General features: G+C 41.9%; 1 protein-coding gene across 9 annotated transcripts in view; it reads right to left on the bottom strand.

Moving 5' to 3' along the window:
* The window catches only part of LOC8024969 (roundabout homolog 1), a 111678-nt gene that overhangs the window by 6811 nt on the left and 84226 nt on the right, over nt 1-20641 (bottom strand). For 3 of the 9 annotated variants that reach the window (XM_042289864.1, XM_042289867.1, XM_042289865.1), the window contains exons 16-23: nt 14212-14374; nt 13819-13909; nt 13652-13729; nt 13344-13540; nt 11357-11693; nt 8652-8822; nt 2110-2313; nt 270-377 (exon numbers count right to left, since the gene is read on the bottom strand). In XM_042289864.1, the coding sequence (XP_042145798.1) occupies nt 270-377; nt 2110-2313; nt 8652-8822; nt 11357-11693; nt 13344-13540; nt 13652-13729; nt 13819-13909; nt 14212-14374 (1349 nt within the window). The remainder of the gene's footprint in view (nt 1-269; nt 378-2109; nt 2314-8651; nt 8823-11356; nt 11694-13343; nt 13541-13651; nt 13730-13818; nt 13910-14211; nt 14375-20641) is intronic. The other 6 variants (XM_042289879.1, XM_042289875.1, XM_042289871.1 and 3 more) reach the window with 3 other exon arrangements.

The raw sequence follows: 20641 nt of genomic DNA, 5'->3' as shown, positions 1-20641 counted from the left end.
TATTGTGCCCTATTGGGATAACTGAACAAAAAAAATGCCATGTACTAAATGATATACGTGTATTCCGTCAAACAAATATTTATGCGTAATACACATAATGAAGTTTATCATTTATTCTGGTTAGTGACCTAACAAGATCTGAATGTTTACTCATGGGGATCAAAATATTTATGCACTACTTTATTGCACCCATACATGCAAATATTATATGTATAATAGCAAAAGCGGTAAAGTGAATCTTCACTGTGCATATCGTAACTCAATTTTACCTGTGTTTCGAAGCTGATGTCCTATTGTTCTGCTGACAGGCCTTTGGACACTTGACACTTTTCCATCTTGCTGGCTGATGAGCCAGGCTGGGATATTGTTTTTGTTGCCTGAATGAAACAACAGCTTGTTTGATAGCATTGTTGCACTTCCAAAATATATGTGCATAATGTTCCAAGGAAGCATGGAACATTATGGAATAATGTGGAATAATGTGGCAGCGTAGAGCAAAATTATATGTATAATGAAAACAATGTTCATAACTACACTTAAATGTTTGCAACACTACTGGAATCCATAATCTAGATCAGGGGACCACGAGCCAAGTTTTGCACACAAATTAGGTAGAATATATTTTGGGGAGATGCCTTGAAGCATTTTCTTGAGCCCACTATTTCTTAAGAAGCTAGCTTATGCATACTGCTGGCTTGCATATGAATGACTGAAAGCTGTAAAAAGTAAACGAACCAGTTTATCAGCACACGATGACCCATTACAGTCGTAGGTTTATTGTTATACAGAAAAAATGTTCATGGGCTAAAAGTGATGACTCAGTAAAGGCAAACAATTCAATAATTTTTACTACATACTGATTTATGCTTTAGTTAAAAGAAATATTTGCAACCGGTCATTTCTATAGTATTAGGCCACTTCTAATAGAACTGAATAAGATCATTTTTAGAAAGCTGGAGCGACATATTGTAGCTGCACCGACTAGAAAAGTTAAGGTAATGATTCAATCTGCCCTTTGCAAAAAAGGCTACGCAGTTTCCAGAGCCCTGCATTGTTTAAAATCATGCAATATAAATCATTTTGAAACCGCCGAGGGGCCACTCAGAGGAATCGATGTGTACTTTTACTATGGCCAAGCTGCGAATGTTTCATGAATGTATCCTTGTATTGGAATGAGGTTTCAACGAGGTGCAAAACCATGCTGTTCTTTCTATTTCTCATATAACTCATTCTCCTCCAGTGCCAAAACATTAACACAATGCTAATTGCAAAAACTTCTCATGTCGCCATAAACTTGCTTGTATATCGCTCTTGCATAAATCTCTATCATCATACATCCCTCTACAACAGCGCTTCTTTCGGCAAACACAATCATCTCTTAATCGCGATTCAAGTTGGATACATAATATATGACTAATATCTTTAGGCATGCCACTTACGCCACTTTACACCAGGCGATTTTGAAATGTTTCGATCTCGAGGAACCTGTATCTGCCTTAGACAGAACTGTCCTGTCCCCGTCTCAGCATTGATAATATAAATCAGTGCAGAATCATAGAATGATCAGCCAGACATTTACAGGGCATGACTAATAGTAATAAAGTTGTACACCAATGCATGGCTCGTGTCTGTTAAAATTGTGCTTAAACAAAATAAACCCATGTACTTTGGGACAGGAACAGTTGAAATCATTTTAATTTTGCAGAACCCATGAAGGCACTCTGGGTAACACTTGGGTTTTTAAAAACCTTGTTTTAGAAGCCATGACTTTCACCATGCATATTAATTGGCTGAAATAAACTACCAACTTGCATTGCCATCAAGGGCGATCTGGACAAATTTCTACAACATAGAAATGTATTCATTTTTTGCAGCTTTACATGTACTTGCTTCTATTCCTTTGCTTTGACACACTATTACTGGTTATCCTGCTCATATTCACTTTGATATTCAAATTGTTAGTAATATCTGTATAGTATTGTGTACAGTTGCTTGTTCTGCCCAACAAGTGAACCTCTTTTGTGAAGGGTGTTTAGAGGTGTTATAAATAAATAAACAAAAAAGACAGTTTTGAATAAGAATGATTGAAGATATGTGACACGCACGCACCTTGCTTGGCACTATTTGTGTCCGCCGGAGCAGTGGAAACGATTGATCCAGTGACCTGGAAGCCAGCATTTTGTGCAGCCAAAGCCACAGCACTGGCAAAATCTATTTCGTTGTAGACAGAGTCATCATAGGAACTGGCACCACTGGAGCGACCACTTGTACAGGAGCTGTTGCTCTGCTCCGTCATACTTGACCAAGATGGTGCTGTAAAATATATAAAGAACCAGATAATGGAATTTTTTTTTTTTTTTTAGAAAATGAAACTACGGAGGTTAGAGTGCCAGCTCAATTGCTACTGAATGTTCACCCTCATTAACTTTGGCTTTCATTTTTCAATGCATTCAGACTGTTCAGCAGAACCTATACTGTAAAATCTCAGCCTTCTGCAAGCAACTGGGTATTTTCAAGACTGGACAAATTAAAAAAAAAAAAAAAAAGATAAGTGGAGTTTTGCTTAAGCAGGTTCAGGTCACTGTGCAATAATAAAAGCTGGAATTTATTACTGCACAGTTTCTTGGCAGGCGGTTTTTCGAATGTTTAGGCCAGACTCTTTCCTGCCCATGTTATTCATCATCTCTCAATTGAAAATAAGTCATAAGAAAACGCCAAGTGAAGGTGATGCTAAAACCAACATTCAGATTTTCCATGCATCGAGTGGGGTGACATCACATGTTGCATAGATTGCACATCAAGGAGCAGTCTAAAAAACAGTACTTTGCGGGGGATTTTTTTTTTTTGTTTGTTTTACTGGTGTCAGCTTATCCAGCCTTTATTTCACACAATCAAACTTCGTGTAACCCGTCCGGAAGAACGCTGTAATGCCTCATATTTCCCAATATTCAACGTGTGATGTAGTATTTTACTGTTGCCAGTAGAGCTAGACTCGCAGACCAAATTTAAAACTCCAATAACTTTGCGCAAAACAATTTTGTGACTTGCAATTTGAGTTACAAGATCGGGTGTGTCTATTCTTATCTGGAGCGAATTTTTAGGCAAATCGGTGACTATCCATGCAGTGACAATAAGAACTTACAAAAAAAAATTGGCATAAAAGCGTCTTGTGACGCGCAATAGAGTTGGAAATTCCTTGTTGGACAATATCTCCTGTTTTTTTTTTTTTAATATGACCAGACTTCTAAATGTACAAACATTAGGGTTGCCAAATATAGTCATGTCTCGTTAATATGAGCACCTCCGTTACCCCTCATCCCCCCAGAAAAAAAAAAAGAGTCCATAATGTAACTTGTCCGAAAAAACGAGTTAGAAAAACATATAATACATAGTCCCTCACCGAAAATGTGATTATATAACGGGGTATCCATATTATCAGAGTTCGTGTTAACGAGATTACCAAAATAATATACTCATAAACTAAATAATTTACAGATTTACGTGTGACCTTACCCCACTAAATAGCTGCAGGTTACAAAAATAGAAAATTTAGAGAATCATCAAGTCCAGTAATGGGGTAATGTGGCCTGTCTATAAAAAAACCGAAAATAGGAACTTTTGACTAGATGCTTGTAATATCATTAATGCCTTTACAGCGAAGCTGTTTGTGGCTAGGGTTTCGTGTATTTTTCTGCGTGACTAAAACCTCTACGCTCGCACCGCCGCACGCGCAAGTCTTCCCTGTGTAGAAGATTCGAAGTAAATGACCAAAATAAAGCGTTGACGCTTTATTTTGAGATACCAATATTTGAGATACCAATTGTTTTGGAATTTGCTTTAGAACTGCCACTGCTGCCATAGCATACTGACATATATTCTATATACTGACAAAACCTGCCAGATCCCCAAGAGAAGCTGCCGCCGAAATGGAAAAGGTGGAGCGGCAGACAACGGATGAGAAAAGAGCCACGTAACTGACGCCCCGCTGCGGTGAGACGCCGAAACACACTTCTCCCGAGCGAACCATGAGGAAACAGGTGTGTTTTGGTTCCTCGACGCTCCAAAACTGTGCGCAAACGTCCAGTTTCCCCGAGAAATGGCTCTTTGACGCTCTGTGCTACCAGATCCTCGCACTCCAAATCTGCGACCGGGCACTCTATGGTTCCGTCGTCGAACTGCCAGGCTTTGTGAGTATAGAGGAGGCTATGCTGCTGCAGACGCCGGCACGTGCGGCGCGTGGAACACAATTCCCCGCCTTATTCTTTATACTTTGCAGGGGTGTGCGAATAGTGATTTTTGAAACCGAATCGAATACGAAGCGAATAATTGTGGGACCGAATCGAATACGAATACGAATCGAATAATTTTCGAACAGTTTCCCAATAGTAAGTAGACAGCTATTAAAGTAGAGCAAAGAGATTATAAATTGATTTTTATTGTTACAAAACGTTTCTTAAAATTATTGTAAATTCGCAGCTAGACAATAATAACTAGAGTTCAACTATATATATTTAAATGTGTGTGTGTGTGTAAAACGTTTAATGAAAAAAAAAGAGAAGTGGTCGCACTTCTCTTTTTATATTTATATTTATATTTATATTTTGTATTTATATATTTATATAAAAATATTAGAATGCTAAACATAATATCACGGTTCACGCGGATGCTGAAGATAAAATCACAGCTCGCTTGAGCCTGGTAGATCCTGAAGCATTGTCCATGATAGGAACTCGACATTATCTTTTTATTCCTTTTTGTAGCAGATGACCTTGAATTGAGGATCAAGGAATGTGTAAGCGCGTGATGTGCCTGTGCGCTAACGTCCAGGAACCTTATTTTCACTGATCTGAGAAGATTCTGGGAAAACGCAATGTCTTGATCTACTTGCGCCCTCAAAAAGTAACATCTTCACACACTGAACAAGTGGAACAACCATGGAACGTGTGGGGAAAGACTCGACGAAAGCAGCTGTTGTGGCTTATTCAATTGATTGCATTGGAGCGGCCGAAAAACTTCCCCACTCTAGTGCGCTTTCTCTTCGAACAACTTCGTGCTTCTACCACTTCCACTTCGCTTACACAGAACGGCGGTACCGTTGCAACCAGTTCTGAAACGTCTCCACCACACGCTTTCCGAAAGAGTGCACGAGCAAACTCGTGCGAAAGTTGTTCCTAAATGCTGAACCTCATGTAAGCGATTTAGCGAGCGACAAGACGAGCGACAGCGACGACGAGGGTCAGCAACGAGCGACAGAGATTTCTCACTGTCGCTCGTCGCATCGCTCGGTGTTTGGATTTCCAAAAAACGTCCTCATCGCCTTGGTCACTTGCTCACGCCACTTTCATGCGGCTTGCCTCATCGCGCGACTGATCGAACGACAGCGAAGCGGGTCGACGTCGCCTGTCTCGTCCCTCGGCAAATCGCTTACATGCGGGTTATACCTAACACAGTGGTCCCTAATGGAGGCAACAGCAACGTACGTACGGAGAGGGACGGCTGCTGCCGATGATGACAATCATTGTCTAAGAGAAGAGGGTACGTATTGCCATCTTGCGGGCACATATTGCAGGCGTGCCGGCGCGTTGTGGGACGGACGCCTGTGAAGGGAATCTCGGGGCGCGACACCGTAACGACTATTCGGAACTTATTCGAATAATATTCGAAACTTTTGAGATATATTATTCGATTCGATTAACGAATCGAATAGGGTAATATCCGATTCGTTATTCGAAAATGGCGAATATTCGCACACCCCTATACTTGGGTAACTTAACAATAGATCCATTTCACTTCTCTCCTCTCGTCGTTTGGGGAAGCCGCGAATAGTCCGGACTCCCGAAGAGCAACACGCCTACGAAGAGCAATGGAGGGGACGGCGCCGAGAATGTCAGCGGCGGAGGCGGGCGGCAAACTCCACCAACGCAGATCGTGCACAAAACGCCAAGCGTATTCGGCAAACCAAACAAGACGACGAACGTCGCGGTGCGGAGAACGCTTCAAAAAGACGCAAGTACCATGCTGCTAAATTGGACAACTTTAATGGAGCATCCGTTAAATTCTGTGTCACGTTTGTGTCATGTGCTAAACCGCTTCGCTGTTTAGCACATGACACTAACAAACAAAACGAGTGGAATGGCTCATGATTTTTTTTTTTCATCTTATTACTTTCGGAAGATTGCTTCTTGAGTAACCATTTAACTGTGCAAAAAAATCTAAGTTTCGTCCATGCATAGTCTTCTGTGTTCATTCACCTGAGAAAACATAACCGATAACGTCCTTGGAGAGATCCCTTAGTAGCGGGGGGGGGGGGGGGGGGGGCAAAAATGGGACTGTCTGCACCTAGAGTGCACAGAGAAGAGGGGAAGCAGCTCTCGCACGAAAATTTACTCGAGAAAGATTTTCTTGCCTGCGGAGAACTACCATATTTATTTAAATAAAGGTACACCCTTTTTGGCACTGCTCTTGACAGAGTTCAGCATACATTTGTAACCAAATAATGTTGAGGTATACATAATACATAATACTAAACAACATTGTGCACTGTATGCCTACCAGCTGAAATAGCAATATCCTGATGCACGGGCCATCAGTTTGTTGTTAACCTAATGTATCTACGATCACCATAAATGCTTGCTAAATGAACCCTTGACATTAGTGCAACTCAACGGTTTACAGACTACAACAATGTTGACATCTTTGAAAAAATAAAAAATACCGGCTAGCGCAGCTGGTGCTAACTTTGTGAGGAGTAAGCAATTTTTGCTGCTGTATCTCAGCCTGGTTTCAATTTCCTTCCCCACATGCACACCGGAATCGATATGTCACTGTGCAATACCTGTTTTACATGCAACGCCAACATTGCTAAACGTATCAAACATATCCACCGTAATTAAAAAAAATGCTTAGGCACTTGTGCAGCATGGATTGAGTACGGCATACAGTCGAACGTGGATATATCGAATTCAAGCGGGATCGCAAACTAGTTCCTTAAGTCGATAAATCGATATATGAAAGTATGTAAACTTAAAGGGCAACTCCGCTTCATTTTTGTTAAAAAAAAAAGAAAAAAGAACAATGCAGTCCTCTTGAGTATCACCTAGGAAGACCATGCGTCCTATATTATAACGTAGTTCTGTCTAAATGTTTCTTCAGCGGTCCTGCAGTCTTTGCAACTCGCCAAGTTGCCGAAATCGGCTGACTGGAGCGGGCGCATTGAGGCGCAAGCAACAGCGCAGTTCGGGCTACGACGTGGGCAATGCCAACATTGAGCTAAACGTCATCACCATTGCCCCCTTTTGCTTGTTTTAACTTATCCGGGCAACCGTAACGGGTGACGTCAGCATCGTTTCCTCTTGGCGCCCACCGGTGTCCACGTGATTGGCGCAACGCGTCTGCGCAGCGCGCGTTGTGGGAGCCGTCCGTTCGCCCCGCCATGGTCCGGGCCATTACCGCCGCCTCCCGCGTCACAGCCGCCGTCATCGTCTCACAATTTGCGATTATTGTCTCTCAGAGTTTCGTCCACACTACGAACACCACGTGCGCAGACCTATGCTGCAGTTGTGCAGACGTCGTCGAATGTCGTAGACACCAAAACGTGGTGAAGAGTGCACTGCAGACGACACTGGCGCCTGGCGCACACCCGCCCCAATCCCGCCAGTCGTTGCGTAGACGATCACTTGACGTCTCGTACCATGTGATAGCCACGTTCTTGCCGAACCAAGGCCAAGGTTGTCGGAGGAAGCCAAAGTTACAGTTTCGATTTCTGCTCGTGTATAAAATTAGAAGTCCAAATATATATCCCATTTTTCGCGAAGCAAATGTCGCAGTCTCTTTTAGAAAGGCTCTTTAATACGAAGTCACTCGTTATCGCGAAATCTTCGGAACTGAGCGGCGTTGCCACTTAAGCATCATTGAAAATGTCTGCCCATCTCTGCCAATACTGAAGATTGTGAGAAACGGGAACTTACCAAAAAGGAATCCAAAAAATTCTAGATACAGTAGTACCTTGTTAAAGCATATTTTCGGGAACCGCGAGCGCCGCAGTTCGAGCGCGCAGCTCGCCGGTCCTACGAACGGGTAAGGCCGCAAGCACTATTGTCAGAATACGGAAATAAAAGAGAAAGCTGGAAGAGCGGGACGTATAACAAAGAGGTCACTGTGTCTTCATCTGTAGAAAAAGAGTAAAAATAGCAAAAACAAAAAAAAAAGTAACGTGTAATCAAAGAGAAAAACTAAAACAAATTGCGAAAGGCGGAAGAAAAAGGTAGACAACTATAAAGAAAGAGTTCAAAGCTCGATTTAACGACCGTAGTTGACACACTGGACTAGCAAAATATTTCGATTTTCTATTTTTTTTCATCTTCTCTACCTCTTTGCACTTTTTGCTGCCCGCGGCCAGAGTCGTTTATTCTCAGCGCACACAAACGTGCAAACCGCGCAGCGAAGGCAGTGTTCGGAGAACGTCTCCATACAAGTGCCTCGGCCTACGGTTCGATTCATCGAATGTCCGGGCTGGTGGAGTTTGATACAGACGCACAAGGTGCCCACATTTATACATGGGATTTTCAATTGAACGTTACGACTGTTCAAAATAGAAAATATCTTGAAATAGCTGGGTACGATGTAATCGAGCTCGACTGTATTTCACTTACCATGACTTGGTGCATAGTCTGTGTCTCCAGCAACACTCGACTCTAAAGACCGTGGCCGTGACATATCCTCCTCCGCGTCTGACTCCCCATCCGCGGGATGATAGACGTGTCCTGGTTCAATGGAAGGTTTGGGTTGTATCAGCTGGCTTTGCATGAACTTCAGCCACGAGACTAAACCATAAGTAGTAAAAGAGAAACATTTAAATGAACTTGTGATTTTCTCTCATGCCTTTCATTGTTTCAAATATTAAAGATAATTTCGGTTACTCAAAACTGATTGATTTAATCAGTTTAAAGGAATACTGGAATGCCAAAGCTCTGACCACGCAACTGCATGGACGGATTTACGAGGGGGGGGGGGGGAGGAGGCGACCGCCACTTGCTCAGGTAGTTTTAGAGCGCAGCTCTTACGCGCCCGTTTTCGACTTGAGCGGCGTCGTCGGCATGACCGCGCTAAATTTAGCGGGAAAATTGATGGACGTGACCTAAATAGTAATTCGATTCCCCGCTAAATTTAGCGGGGAAAAGAACGTCCCATGACTTGGTGTCACGTCATCTATAAACAAATTCAGTTTCTCCGGAAGATTTAGCAGGAAAATTGACACCACGTGACCTCAACAGCAATTCAATTCTCCACTAAATTTAGCAGCAAAATTAACGTCACGTGACGTCAACACCAATTCAGTTTCCCAGCTAAATTTAGTGGGGGAAATAACGCCACATGTCTTCGTATCACATCACCTATGGACAAATTCAGTTTCTCCGCTCGATTTACCGGGAATATTAACGTCGCATGCGGAGGAGGAGGAGGGATGAGGGGGAAGGAAGGAAGGAGGAGGAGGGTAGAGGAGGAGGACGAGGAGGAAGGGAGGAAGAGGAGAGAGGAGGAGCAGGAAAGGAAGAGAAGGGGGAGAGGAGGAGCATGGAAGGAGATGGAGGAGAGGGTACCGAGAAGGAGGAGGGGCACGCCCTCCCATCTGTACCATTCCCTCTTCCTCCTCAAGAGCTGCACTCTAATTTCGAGTAACAGATTTGCAAACATATAATTTTTTTATATAAAAACACCATACACCAGCTTCCTTAGGAATATTGTTTAGTCTTTGGTGACTTGGCAAATACTAGATTAACCAAATCAATTTTGCCGACATTTTGCCCGTTACCTTTTCTTTCTGCAGTCCCCCCTCCCCCAAGCCTCACCCATAAATCCACCCCTGCCCTGCTGTCACTGGTTCCAGCTGTGGCATATGTGACTACAGATGATGACAGGTAAAGAGTCCAGGACAATCCCTTCCTGCAAAGGCCCCCACTCTTTTCACTATAGCAGAGCAAACGCAGGCCAGGAAGAATGTTTTTTCTTTCATCCTCCCAAGCGTTTGCTCTGTGAAAGCAAAACTAATGGAGGATTCTGTAAGAGGGGCCTGTACAGCACTCTTAATCTGTCACCGCCTCTAGTCTTTGACTTTGGGAGGCGGAGATGCAATGTGGCTAATGCTGCATGACTAAACACCTGTTTTTAATGCACACCATGCAGTAGAGTTCACTCAAGAGTATGCTGAAGCACCCTCTTTACTGAAACTATTAGCAGCATGATAAAATCAGCGTGTCAGTTTACAGTAAAAACGTTTTCCTTTGCGTGCTGCGTCTTTGATCTACAGTCTATAAAGAGACCCCACCATTGGGACCCTTCACATTAGGTGAGTAAAGCAGGAATTAAGGGCATGAGTGTGACCTCTGCATTCATAGTTGCAAATGACTTAGAGGATTGATATGGTACTGCGTTGCTTTTCTGCATATAGGTAATCAACGCATGCAAATGACCGGTGCGTGCAGAAATAAATGTTATTTTCATTGTGCAAGTTTATCTAGCGAATTCAGTTAACATACATTTAACATAACCGCGAGCATACCTTTAGATGTGAAGCTAGTACAAAAGTGCTGTTACGCTGTTAATACGTGATATCTAGCGTGACAGCGGAGTTCAACACTATACATTATTAAAAATAAACATATGGTTGCAATCTCAAACTTGCCGAGCGTCATCAAAAACCACTGAATTAATAAATTTTGGAAAAATATGAAGCATGTGAGAAATTTGGTGGTGTGCAAAAGTTAAGAGATTTGCCACAGGCACAGGGATAGGGAAAGCAAAAATATGAATGTTAAGAAACCAAAAAAGTGTGCAAGCATTTTGTATTTGAGAATCCTTTTTGCAGCAGAAAACAAAACTCACACACCAAATATTTTTTTTTAATTGACTAGTTTCGTGGTTTTTCATTATGCCCAGTAAGCTTCAAATTCAAACGGTTTATTTTTATTTGAAATGAAAATTTTGCAAAACTAATTAAAACCTAAATATTCCAAGCACTACGTGAGGTCCCGTGATAATGATTACAAGGCTCCAATTTTATTTCTGTGCGACGACTACTTTTTACGCAAAACGTATGGCCGAAGACAACAGAGATGAGTAAAACTTATTCTTGTTAACATTTTGCACCTGGTATATGTTTACCCACTGAAGACAGAAATTATCTAAAGCTCTTCTATTATATATCAGTACGAAGTAAATCATTGATCTACAGGTAAACTAAAATCTGTGGCAGTTGAAAGAGGTAGATATCTGATCGAAATGCATCCTCTCCTAAGGCCATGGGATGAAACAAAGTTCATTACAAGTTCATGTTAAATTATGTGCTATACCAACTGACCTTGAAGCGTCGCTAGGTGCGGCCTAGAAAGCTCCAGGGCGGGTGACACAGAGTTTGACTTGCTGAGTAGTGACGGGAGGGACGATTGCACCCCTTTGTTCATGAGAGACTGGCAAAAGGGCGATGGATGCGTCTGCGACTGTGGCTGCTGCGGAGGACTCAGCAGTGGTCCGAGGCCTCTCGTGGTGAAATGGGGGCCCGTGCTGGGGTCAGCGTAACAGGCCCCGAGGCTGTTAGATTCGTTAAGGCTAGCCCATGGGGAAGGACCCGTGAACCTGGGCACCCCTTGCAACACCCTCGCGCTGCTGGAGGAGGCCTGGGAGCAACCTGAGGGCAGCTGCACAAGCAAATCAGGGTCTACTTTTGGCAAATGGAAAAGCAAGCCACCCAGTATAGGAAAACTGGCAATATCAGAACATTTTCTAGATATTTGAGACCAAGCAATATAAATCACTAGGTTTTCAAGAACAACAAGGAAGATGGCTGGCTGATGCCACACCTGATTCTTTTAATAGCACTAAATTGACATAGATACTATTCTTAGGGAAGAGAAGGTAGAAAATACAAGCTTATAGCACTGGAAGGATGTTATGTCTTATGAGTGCCCAGACAATAGGAAGCTTGTCAAGGGTTAATATATAAGTTTACTCGTGTAGGCTTATAATATATATGCCCACAGGAGTACACTTAGGAGCCCTTGAAGAGCTCCTATTGTCTGAGAACTCAGAAGCATATATATATATATATATATATATATATATACTTAATAATAGGCAAGAGAAAGACATTTCTAAAGTCTTTCGGTAGTGATAATAGACGCACAGAACATAACAGAAAGAGGTGACGTCATTTTTCTACTATATGTTGCACGAACATTCATCGAAACTATATAAAGGGTGACCCAAGTCACCTGGCTCGATCTAAAATGGACCGTACAAATTGACGCCTGCACGTCGCAATCTAAACTTTTTCGTCAAAGTTTTATTTCACCAGGTCTGCTTTTCTTGTAAAATTAGAAAGCGTAGCTCTCTTTCTGTAGAAAATAGGGCCAAGAAACTTGCCAGGGTCTACGGCGGGCGGCGACGTAGATGACCAAGTTTAATAGCGGGGTGTGTTCGGGGTTCGTATTGATAGATGGCGTCGGGACCTGCATCCGAAGGTGCAGCCGACCAGCAAAACAAAGCAGACGACACGCAGACGAAATCCGTTGGCAGCAAAAGCGCCATGTGCAGACGTTTTTTTGTTTTTTTGTTTTTTTTTTACTTTAAGTTTTGCTTTTACTACCCACGTTCATTTTTTAACCAAAGGTACATTACAAAAAGATTATGTTCATTTTAATAAACCACGGTTGTCGCGAACCGTCAAGATAAGGAGGTAGCGCCATCTATTAATACGAACGCCAAAACACCCCGCTATTGTACTTGGTCGTCTACGTCGCCACCCGCCGTACCCCCTGGCAAGTTACTCGGCCCTATTTTTTACAGAAAGATAGCTACAGTTTGTAATCTTACAAGAAAATAACCGACCTGTGAAATACATCTTTGACGAAAAGTATAGATTGCTACGTGCAAACGTCGATTTTTACGGCTCATTTTCGATCGAGCCTGGTGACTTGAGTCACTTTATATATCACAAAAATGTCAAGTGCGGATAACATGGTGCACACACTGTACTCCACTTGTTAAACTGTGCCACAAAAGGTGTGTAGCGTTTTGGCATGAGTATATGCCATCACAGCCAATCCAATGCTGTGTGAGTGTCTCGCGACTTTTGGGACGAGCACAATGACGTGAGGGGTGCGGAGCCGCCTGAGACAATACAAGATGCTGGATTGACTAGAATGGCTCGTCGTATCTACTACTCTTTATCATAAGGTAAGGAGTATAAAAGCATAGCTTAGCAATAAGATTACCAATATTTCAACTGTCGCCCTGTGTAACATCTGGTGAAGGGCCCCCAAGGAATGCAAAGAATTAAATGTATTTACCTTTTTCTTTGGCTGACTACTGTGTGAAGACACTCTTCGATGCGAAGCGGGGGTATTTGGCGCTGAGCCAGCATCGCTGGGAGGCTGCTCCGGAGGTGGAGGGATAATCTGGGCCCAATTTATCATGGGGCCATTGGGCATGGCTTTCCCTTTGGAGAATTTTTGTCGGCTCTTCTTTATGGGCATGCCATATTCGTCTGTGGGTCAGAAAACCCTGAGATGAAACTATAGAAAAGGAGCTCATCACTGTGCCAAATAAACGTCTATTGCTTTGGTACCGTATCCCATATAATTTAAGGTTTGCTCACCTGTTGTGTAGCTACCAGAATCACTGACTGGGCTTGTGAGCTTGTCAGACTCCAGCAGTCTGTCCGTAATGTCTTCTGCTACAAAAGAATTGCGCAAAGAATTATTTATAACCCTTTGAACAAGACACACTTTGTATTCTGTGTGAGTAACTAGGGGTATAATGTACCTTTGTTTGGTAGCCTCAATTCGAGATCAAAAACCTTGTCAGATAACCGACTTCCTTCTTCGCCAGAGCTCCCGCTGCGCCCGTCTTTAGCCTAGAAATAGGAAGTGCTAAGTACCTTGGCTTCCTCGTATTTTAATCTGATTTCACGAAAGTCCAGAGATTTATATATAGTCATAATAAAAATTTAAAAGAGGAACATATATCTACGTCCTTGTCTTTATGAATTTTAACTAAGCCATTTTTAGGAAATGTGTTATAATTTAGATGGTTAAAGAAGAACAAGAATAGAGTAAAGGCAACTTTTTTTTACATATTTATTGGCTGGTTGTATGGCCTATATATCCCAGCATACAATTTTTGATAGAGTCTGAGGAAATGCTGATTGGCACTCACAGAACCATTGAAGCTTTTCTGGAGTGAAGGATTAATCAATGTAGTTGTGGCATATGGCTCTGGAATCAAAGGCAGGTCTTTTTTGCAGAAAGTCGTCAGGTTTTGTGTATCAACTTCTGCATAGTCTGAAGCACTGACGCCACAATTTAGAGGAGCATAGACACTGAAATGAGAAAAAAGCAATAAGTTATGTTTAATATGTAAATGTCACATGAGTAAGAGTAATCCTTTTATTTTGTTCTAGGCTTGAAGATCAGTTGTTATTGAACCCGAGAAAAAGCATACTGTAAACAAATTTATCTTTGCGGGATCAATATTTCGCCAATTCGGCAAAGTGTGAATTTATGTAATATTTCGCGAGCACGAAAATTCGCAAATGACCTGGTACGCAATGTGTTTGTTACCATAGGGAAACATATTCGCGAGTTCTATTTTCGCGATCACTCTCAAGTCGCGAAATTCGCGAAAATAAGTAATTTACAGGACTTGAGACCAAAATATATTTGCTTCAAACAATGATTACATCACTTTTATGGGATACTGCAAAATACCTAAAGTTAGCTTTTTTATCTGGATAAAAGCCATTATGCTAACAAATATAACGATCCTTCAAAAGAAAGTTACCTGAGATGCAAACCTGCTTTCAAAACCTTGGTGACGGTGCATGTTGCTGATATGACTCTCGAATCTGAGGTTTTGAGAAGTAAGTATATATTCTGCTGTGTCGATAGCTTTATAACTTAAATACTGTGCTTCAGCGGTACTTCCTGTATGGACTAAACACATACAAAACAATGTTCACCCACCCATATAGTTACTTTACGAGGAAGTGAACAAGGATATATTTAGTTCGTTAAACCTTATGAATTTTTTTTATTTGCAATTAAGCATACCTTACAAATAAATTGTAGGCAGTCTACAAAAATATTATTCACATTTTAATGACCCTTACAACTTTCTATTCGCCCAGTCACCACATATCAACAATTTTCAATAGTTCTTCTTTGGGCTTCTTTAAACCGAATTTTATAGAGCAGAGAAAATAGAAATGCCAGAAAATTTCTATCGCCACATCTTCATAGACTTTTTTCCACCATATAGATATACAAGTTTTATGGACTTAATAAAATAATAACACGCAGTGCGGTGAAGCTACATCACACCCAGTAGGAACCTCGTAAAGGAGACTGCTTTTTTCGTGTGTCATATAATTATCGCTTTTTGCAATGCTTTATAGTTGAAGATATAGATCACCGACCCTTAGAAACAACATTTCGCATAAATTACTAGCGAGAAAAAGACAATGTACTTGTCATCGTTTTATCATCTGGTGAGGTCCTCGTTCGAAATATTGCATTTGAGATGAAGGTATTTATGGCGGTCGAGCGGTCAACACTACTAAATTATTTGTGTTATGAGTGCTCTATTGGCCTGTGTATTCCTGATGTCTGCAATGTTCACAAGGCAAGTAATAAGAGCATGTTTCTATTGATGGTGTAGCGACAATTCTAAAATGAATGCTCATGATATGTTTTAATCGGAAAACCTGCCCAGTGTTTACTAGAACTGCACAGAAACGCTGCTAGGATTGCTATCATTCTTCTATAGAATTTTTATTCAATCTCGATACACTCAGTTCTATAGAGAGTCTACAAAAAAAAATTGGGCAAAAGCTGCAGACATCAGATAGAAAAGTGGATACATTTTCTCTAGAACATCTATAGCCCCTATGCACTATTTTCTATAAAACTTTTGAAGAAAGTGGGAAATCTTTTTGGAAGAGATCGGCTCCTTTTTCAGATGTAACTGTTTTTTTGTGAAGAAGAAATCCAGATAAATGCATCATATCTACAGCAATAGTGGCAAATACTATAAGATTAAATAATTGTTAGATCCCCTTCTTGTGGCAAACAGCGAGCGCTCGTCGGGGGCTCACCGAACAGATTCTTGTGCCCTCAAGAGATGCAAGCAATCTCTTCGTGTGCCGCTTGTACCTCTGGAGTCAGTGGAGCGCTCCACAAACAAGTTAAAGCAATCCATGGGAAAGTGAAAGAGCACGTCGGGCTACTCGTAGAAGTTGTCCGTACCATTTGCTCCAGGGAAGTTTGATCCGTAGCCACTCGCAACATTTCACTTTCGATGTTTGCGTCAGCGTTGTTTTCGCAGCCAGGATAGTGATTGCGAAAGCCGCACTTGGTGATCAAAAGTTAGGATAATATCAGATGGATGCAGTGGTGTTACAAGCCTAGTTTCGAGCTGTTCAAAAAAGCCTAGGAATATGACGCGGTACCGAAGTGTCCACGTTCCTGTCAAACAGTGGCGATCAAGCTCTCTAAACCGTCACGCTTACTTGGGGTGTATGCTTCTTATTCCGTGGGAATTGCCCGTCGATTGGTTACCTTAACCCGTTATTAACGAGATATACAAGAATTGCTTGAAACATTTATTTTTAGGATATTAGTGTCTAACAAAATCAAATGAAATAACAGAGCCGAAATAAAAAAAAAAGAAAATGTAAGCTAAACTTGCAAGTACCAGCTTTGTTGCCATTGGTTAACACCAGTCAGAAGTCCGAATGTGGCTACCTTGCGTAACCTCTACGGATCACTTTGACATGTCAATAATATTTGAGAACACAATAGCCTCGAGTAAAGCGGTCACCTATTGCAAAATATTAGAGGCAAAAGAAACAATTATCCATATTTTTCGCCCGAAAATTGGGGGAAACGCCGTTCTCGGTCACCACGTATTTGTGCGCCAAACTTTTTTTTTCTTGTCAGCTATTTGCATTTTTTTTACTAGATGGCACTGTATTTTCGGTCTTCAAGTCTATCGTCAAACTACTGGTAAAAAACAGTGATGAAACCGAAACTATTAAGCAAAAAAAAAACATGTGGTTTGTTGCCTGGAGACACTCGTCAACAAAGGGTTGAAAGCATTAAATATGAGCCGCACTCGTCCACCACGACGACTTTCGCGCTGTATGTGGTGCTGGCGAAGCATTTGGGGGGGGGGGGGGGGGGGGGGGCTGGGCGGCTGGGTTGGAGAGAACAGCCAGAATATCGCAGTAGCAGCGCAGGTGGCGGCCGCGGAGCGGAACTTCTAGCGAGCGGAGCAGCTCTGTTTGCTCTACCTGTGCCCCTGTGAGCCGTCGCTCGGTCGCCCTAACACCAAGACCGAATGATCCGAGTGCCGAAACTGCAAGCGCTCGCTATTTCCAAGGGGAAGAGACTATTCAACATAAAAGGCTTTTTTTTTTTCTTCTTTTTTTTAAGTTACCGATTATTTTTTAATAAGCTGTGGAAGCTACATTAATGCGGTCTGTGCAGTTAGGTGAGTTACAGGGTCAAGGGGGTACAATATAGAGTGCTAATCGCCAAGATAACTCGTTTGATTAGGGAGTTTTAGAATAACGTACGCAATTTTAGCGAACGCTAACGCTAAATTTAGCGCTTGTATTAGCGCACCCGACGCGAGAGTTTTAGAATAGCGTTTCTCCGTCGCGACGCAAAAGCCCAAGCATCTCGCGCTTGCGACGCCACCAAGATACAGTCACAATTTTTATTTCACACACAAAATGCTGTAACTTTAGAAAAAAACAAGTTTTTTGGTCCAGAGTACCATTTTAGATTTGTTTAAACGTGAGAATGCGACGCGAGCGGTTGACCGGTCGTGTCCGCTTGCGTCGCCACGGCAAGAGAGGTCTCGTGTACTGACCTTCGCACATCGTACCTTCGCCGAGAAATGTTCGCGCGTCACAAGCATCAAGCTGTCGGTGATCGTTGCCAAACCGAGTACAATGTCGTCCCGTATTGAAAATCGCAGTCGCGAGGATGCCACCGACGTCGTACTCATGACACCGCCAAAGCAGCCGCCGACATAATCCTTGGAGCCGCCATTTTTTTAACTCTGCTCGTCTTGGCTTAAGCCAACTTCTCATCACGAATCCTTCTTGGAGAAGCGCAAAGACTCTTTGCGTAAGCACGCTATTTCCGAGAAATAGCGCAGGCTCAAATTGCGCACGCAAAGCGCGAAACCTGGTTGGCGTTGGGAGCATGCGCAGTGGCGACGACGCTATTCTTTGCGCACGCAAAGCTTTAGCATGCGCTATTCTAAAACTCCCCTTTAACTAATAATTATTCCTTAATTATTTTTGTGTTATCGGAGTCGAAGATATGGTTTCAATTAGAAACTTGCTTGCTGAGCACTATTAGATAAGTAAACAGAAAGATTACAGCAACTACTAGATATGTAAACAGAAAAAATTTGGGTGGCGTGGGGAGCTCGCTGGAGCCCTAAATTTATCACTCGTCCAGCAGCCGCAAGGCTGATTGTGCGAAGATGCACCATCAAGGTTCTTCCGCCTCTTATCATCCGCGTCTTCGCACTCCCAGCATTGCACCTGTTGCACGAGAGGTAACTTTAGAGCACAGCTGTGCTTTCCACGCGCTCCGAGCATTTATAAAACGTACTTGTTTTGTGGATTCTGATGACGCTCAGCAGCCTTCGAGTTGAACGAATGTTTATTTTCACGAAATGAACACTTAATTTACAGATTTTTATTAATTATCCAGTATATGCTGACGATCATTCCTTGATAGTATGTCCCCCAAACCGTATAACTTAACTAAGCAGACAGGATTAGCGTAGCTTATACGTCTTTCATTTAACAGAAACCTGTAACCTATAAAAAAAATTTCGACGATAAATGTGATTAATTCGATAGAGATGTGTTACCATTGGTTCTTTCTCGCCTGCTTTTCACCCGTTTTCATTAGTTTAGGACCCCTTCCCATTTCCTATACCGTCACCCATATCAGTCGTGGAAAGAACCACATCCATCACAGGAGCCGCAACTCAGCTGTGCTGCATTTCAAAGTAGCGCGGCGCCTGCTGGTCTTTGGCTCAGCACCAGGTATGCGACACTTGTATTGGTCCAAAGCGCTGACGTCGGCACGCGTCACCCTCTCCCTCTCTCCACGCCGCTGACTTGCGCCGACACGATACCTCCTCACCTACCCCAACATCTCGCGACATCATGCATGGCGCTGACAAACAGACGCACGAAACAGACACCGGCGGGTGTTTGTGAAAACGAGCGTTCCAATGCTAACGCATTAAAACACCCTATATACCGGGCTTTCTGAGATTAATTTTAATCAAAAAATAATATTAACTCGTTTCGGGGCGTCAGGAATAAAAAAAAACACTATGTAATTACAAATATAATTACCTTAATTTTACTACTAAACTTTTAGTTAGTAAAAATATACAAATGGTTCTAATTGTCTGATCTGGGAGTTTTCGAATACGTTCATCACGTTTATGTTTAGAATTCATAAGTTCATTTTCCTTAGCTAAAGCGTTCATTAGTAAATATTACGTAATTAATTTGTTTATTAGTGTATTTTACAATCTCTCACGTCCGTCAATCACTGACGTTTTGGGAACAAACCTCTCTGAAGTTTGTTTGAAAAAGGAATTTCAGTTTTCTTAACCACCCTATTTGTAGTGATCTTTTAATGTATTCACACAAACAGCTGGTATAGATACAGGTGATTAAGGGAAGTCTATTGATTCTATCATTGAAGAAACTGCCGGCATTATAATTACCACCACCTTACACAGAACCTTAGGAATATAAATTGCATTAAAGTCACATCACGATTTCCAATTCATGTCTAGGCCCAAAGACCAAGACCGATTTACAAGGTGAATTGCGATGGCTAATATGGGATAACATACTTGGTGCGAATGGAAGAAGATGGAACACGAGACTTGAGGAACTTAAGATTGACAGGGCAGCAAAAATGTAGGTAATGAACTTAAGACATGGTACGTGAGAAAATATAAAACAAGAAGATGCTTGAATTAAACCTACAGTTTACAGAGCTCGATGTCGTCGTTGCAAAACTACTGCTACTTTGGACAAATTGTTTTATATAATGCATACTATCAATGTGTTTAGTACCTTATGAGACATTGAAATTAACTATGCATATGTACAGCCAGTTCCGTTTATATAAAGAAATAAGTGTTCTGTTTGAATGCTAAGTAAGTCGTAAAAATGAAGAGCTATTGTCTCATAAACTGAAATAATATTCCTGCTATATTTTGCGTATGTCATAATATTTTTCTACTTCTCAGCTTCTGTAATCGATCGCTATCCATTTACAAAAATATGAAACCTGAAAATTAAATGTAAAGGTAATCCCAAGGAAGGGGCTTGTTATTTTTGCCACACATCTTGAACAAAGCCAAACAAGTTTAGTTGTGTTTATGACTTCGAACTCCTAATCACCAGCTGGTTGCACCATTAGAATTAATTTGACTCAATCAAAATATCCACTTCAAGGCCCTTTCTTATGTTTGGAAGTCAATAACAGAAGTATGTTAAAGCGAGCAGCAGTAAAAGTTGGTCACCCAGGAA

This window comes from Ixodes scapularis, unplaced genomic scaffold (assembly GCF_016920785.2).
Source record: "Ixodes scapularis isolate PalLabHiFi unplaced genomic scaffold, ASM1692078v2 PGA_scaffold0__279_contigs__length_252992795, whole genome shotgun sequence".
Taxonomy (NCBI): domain Eukaryota; kingdom Metazoa; phylum Arthropoda; class Arachnida; order Ixodida; family Ixodidae; genus Ixodes; species Ixodes scapularis.
Note: the sequence above shows the minus strand (reverse complement) of the source record. Positions and strands in the feature narration are given on the sequence as shown.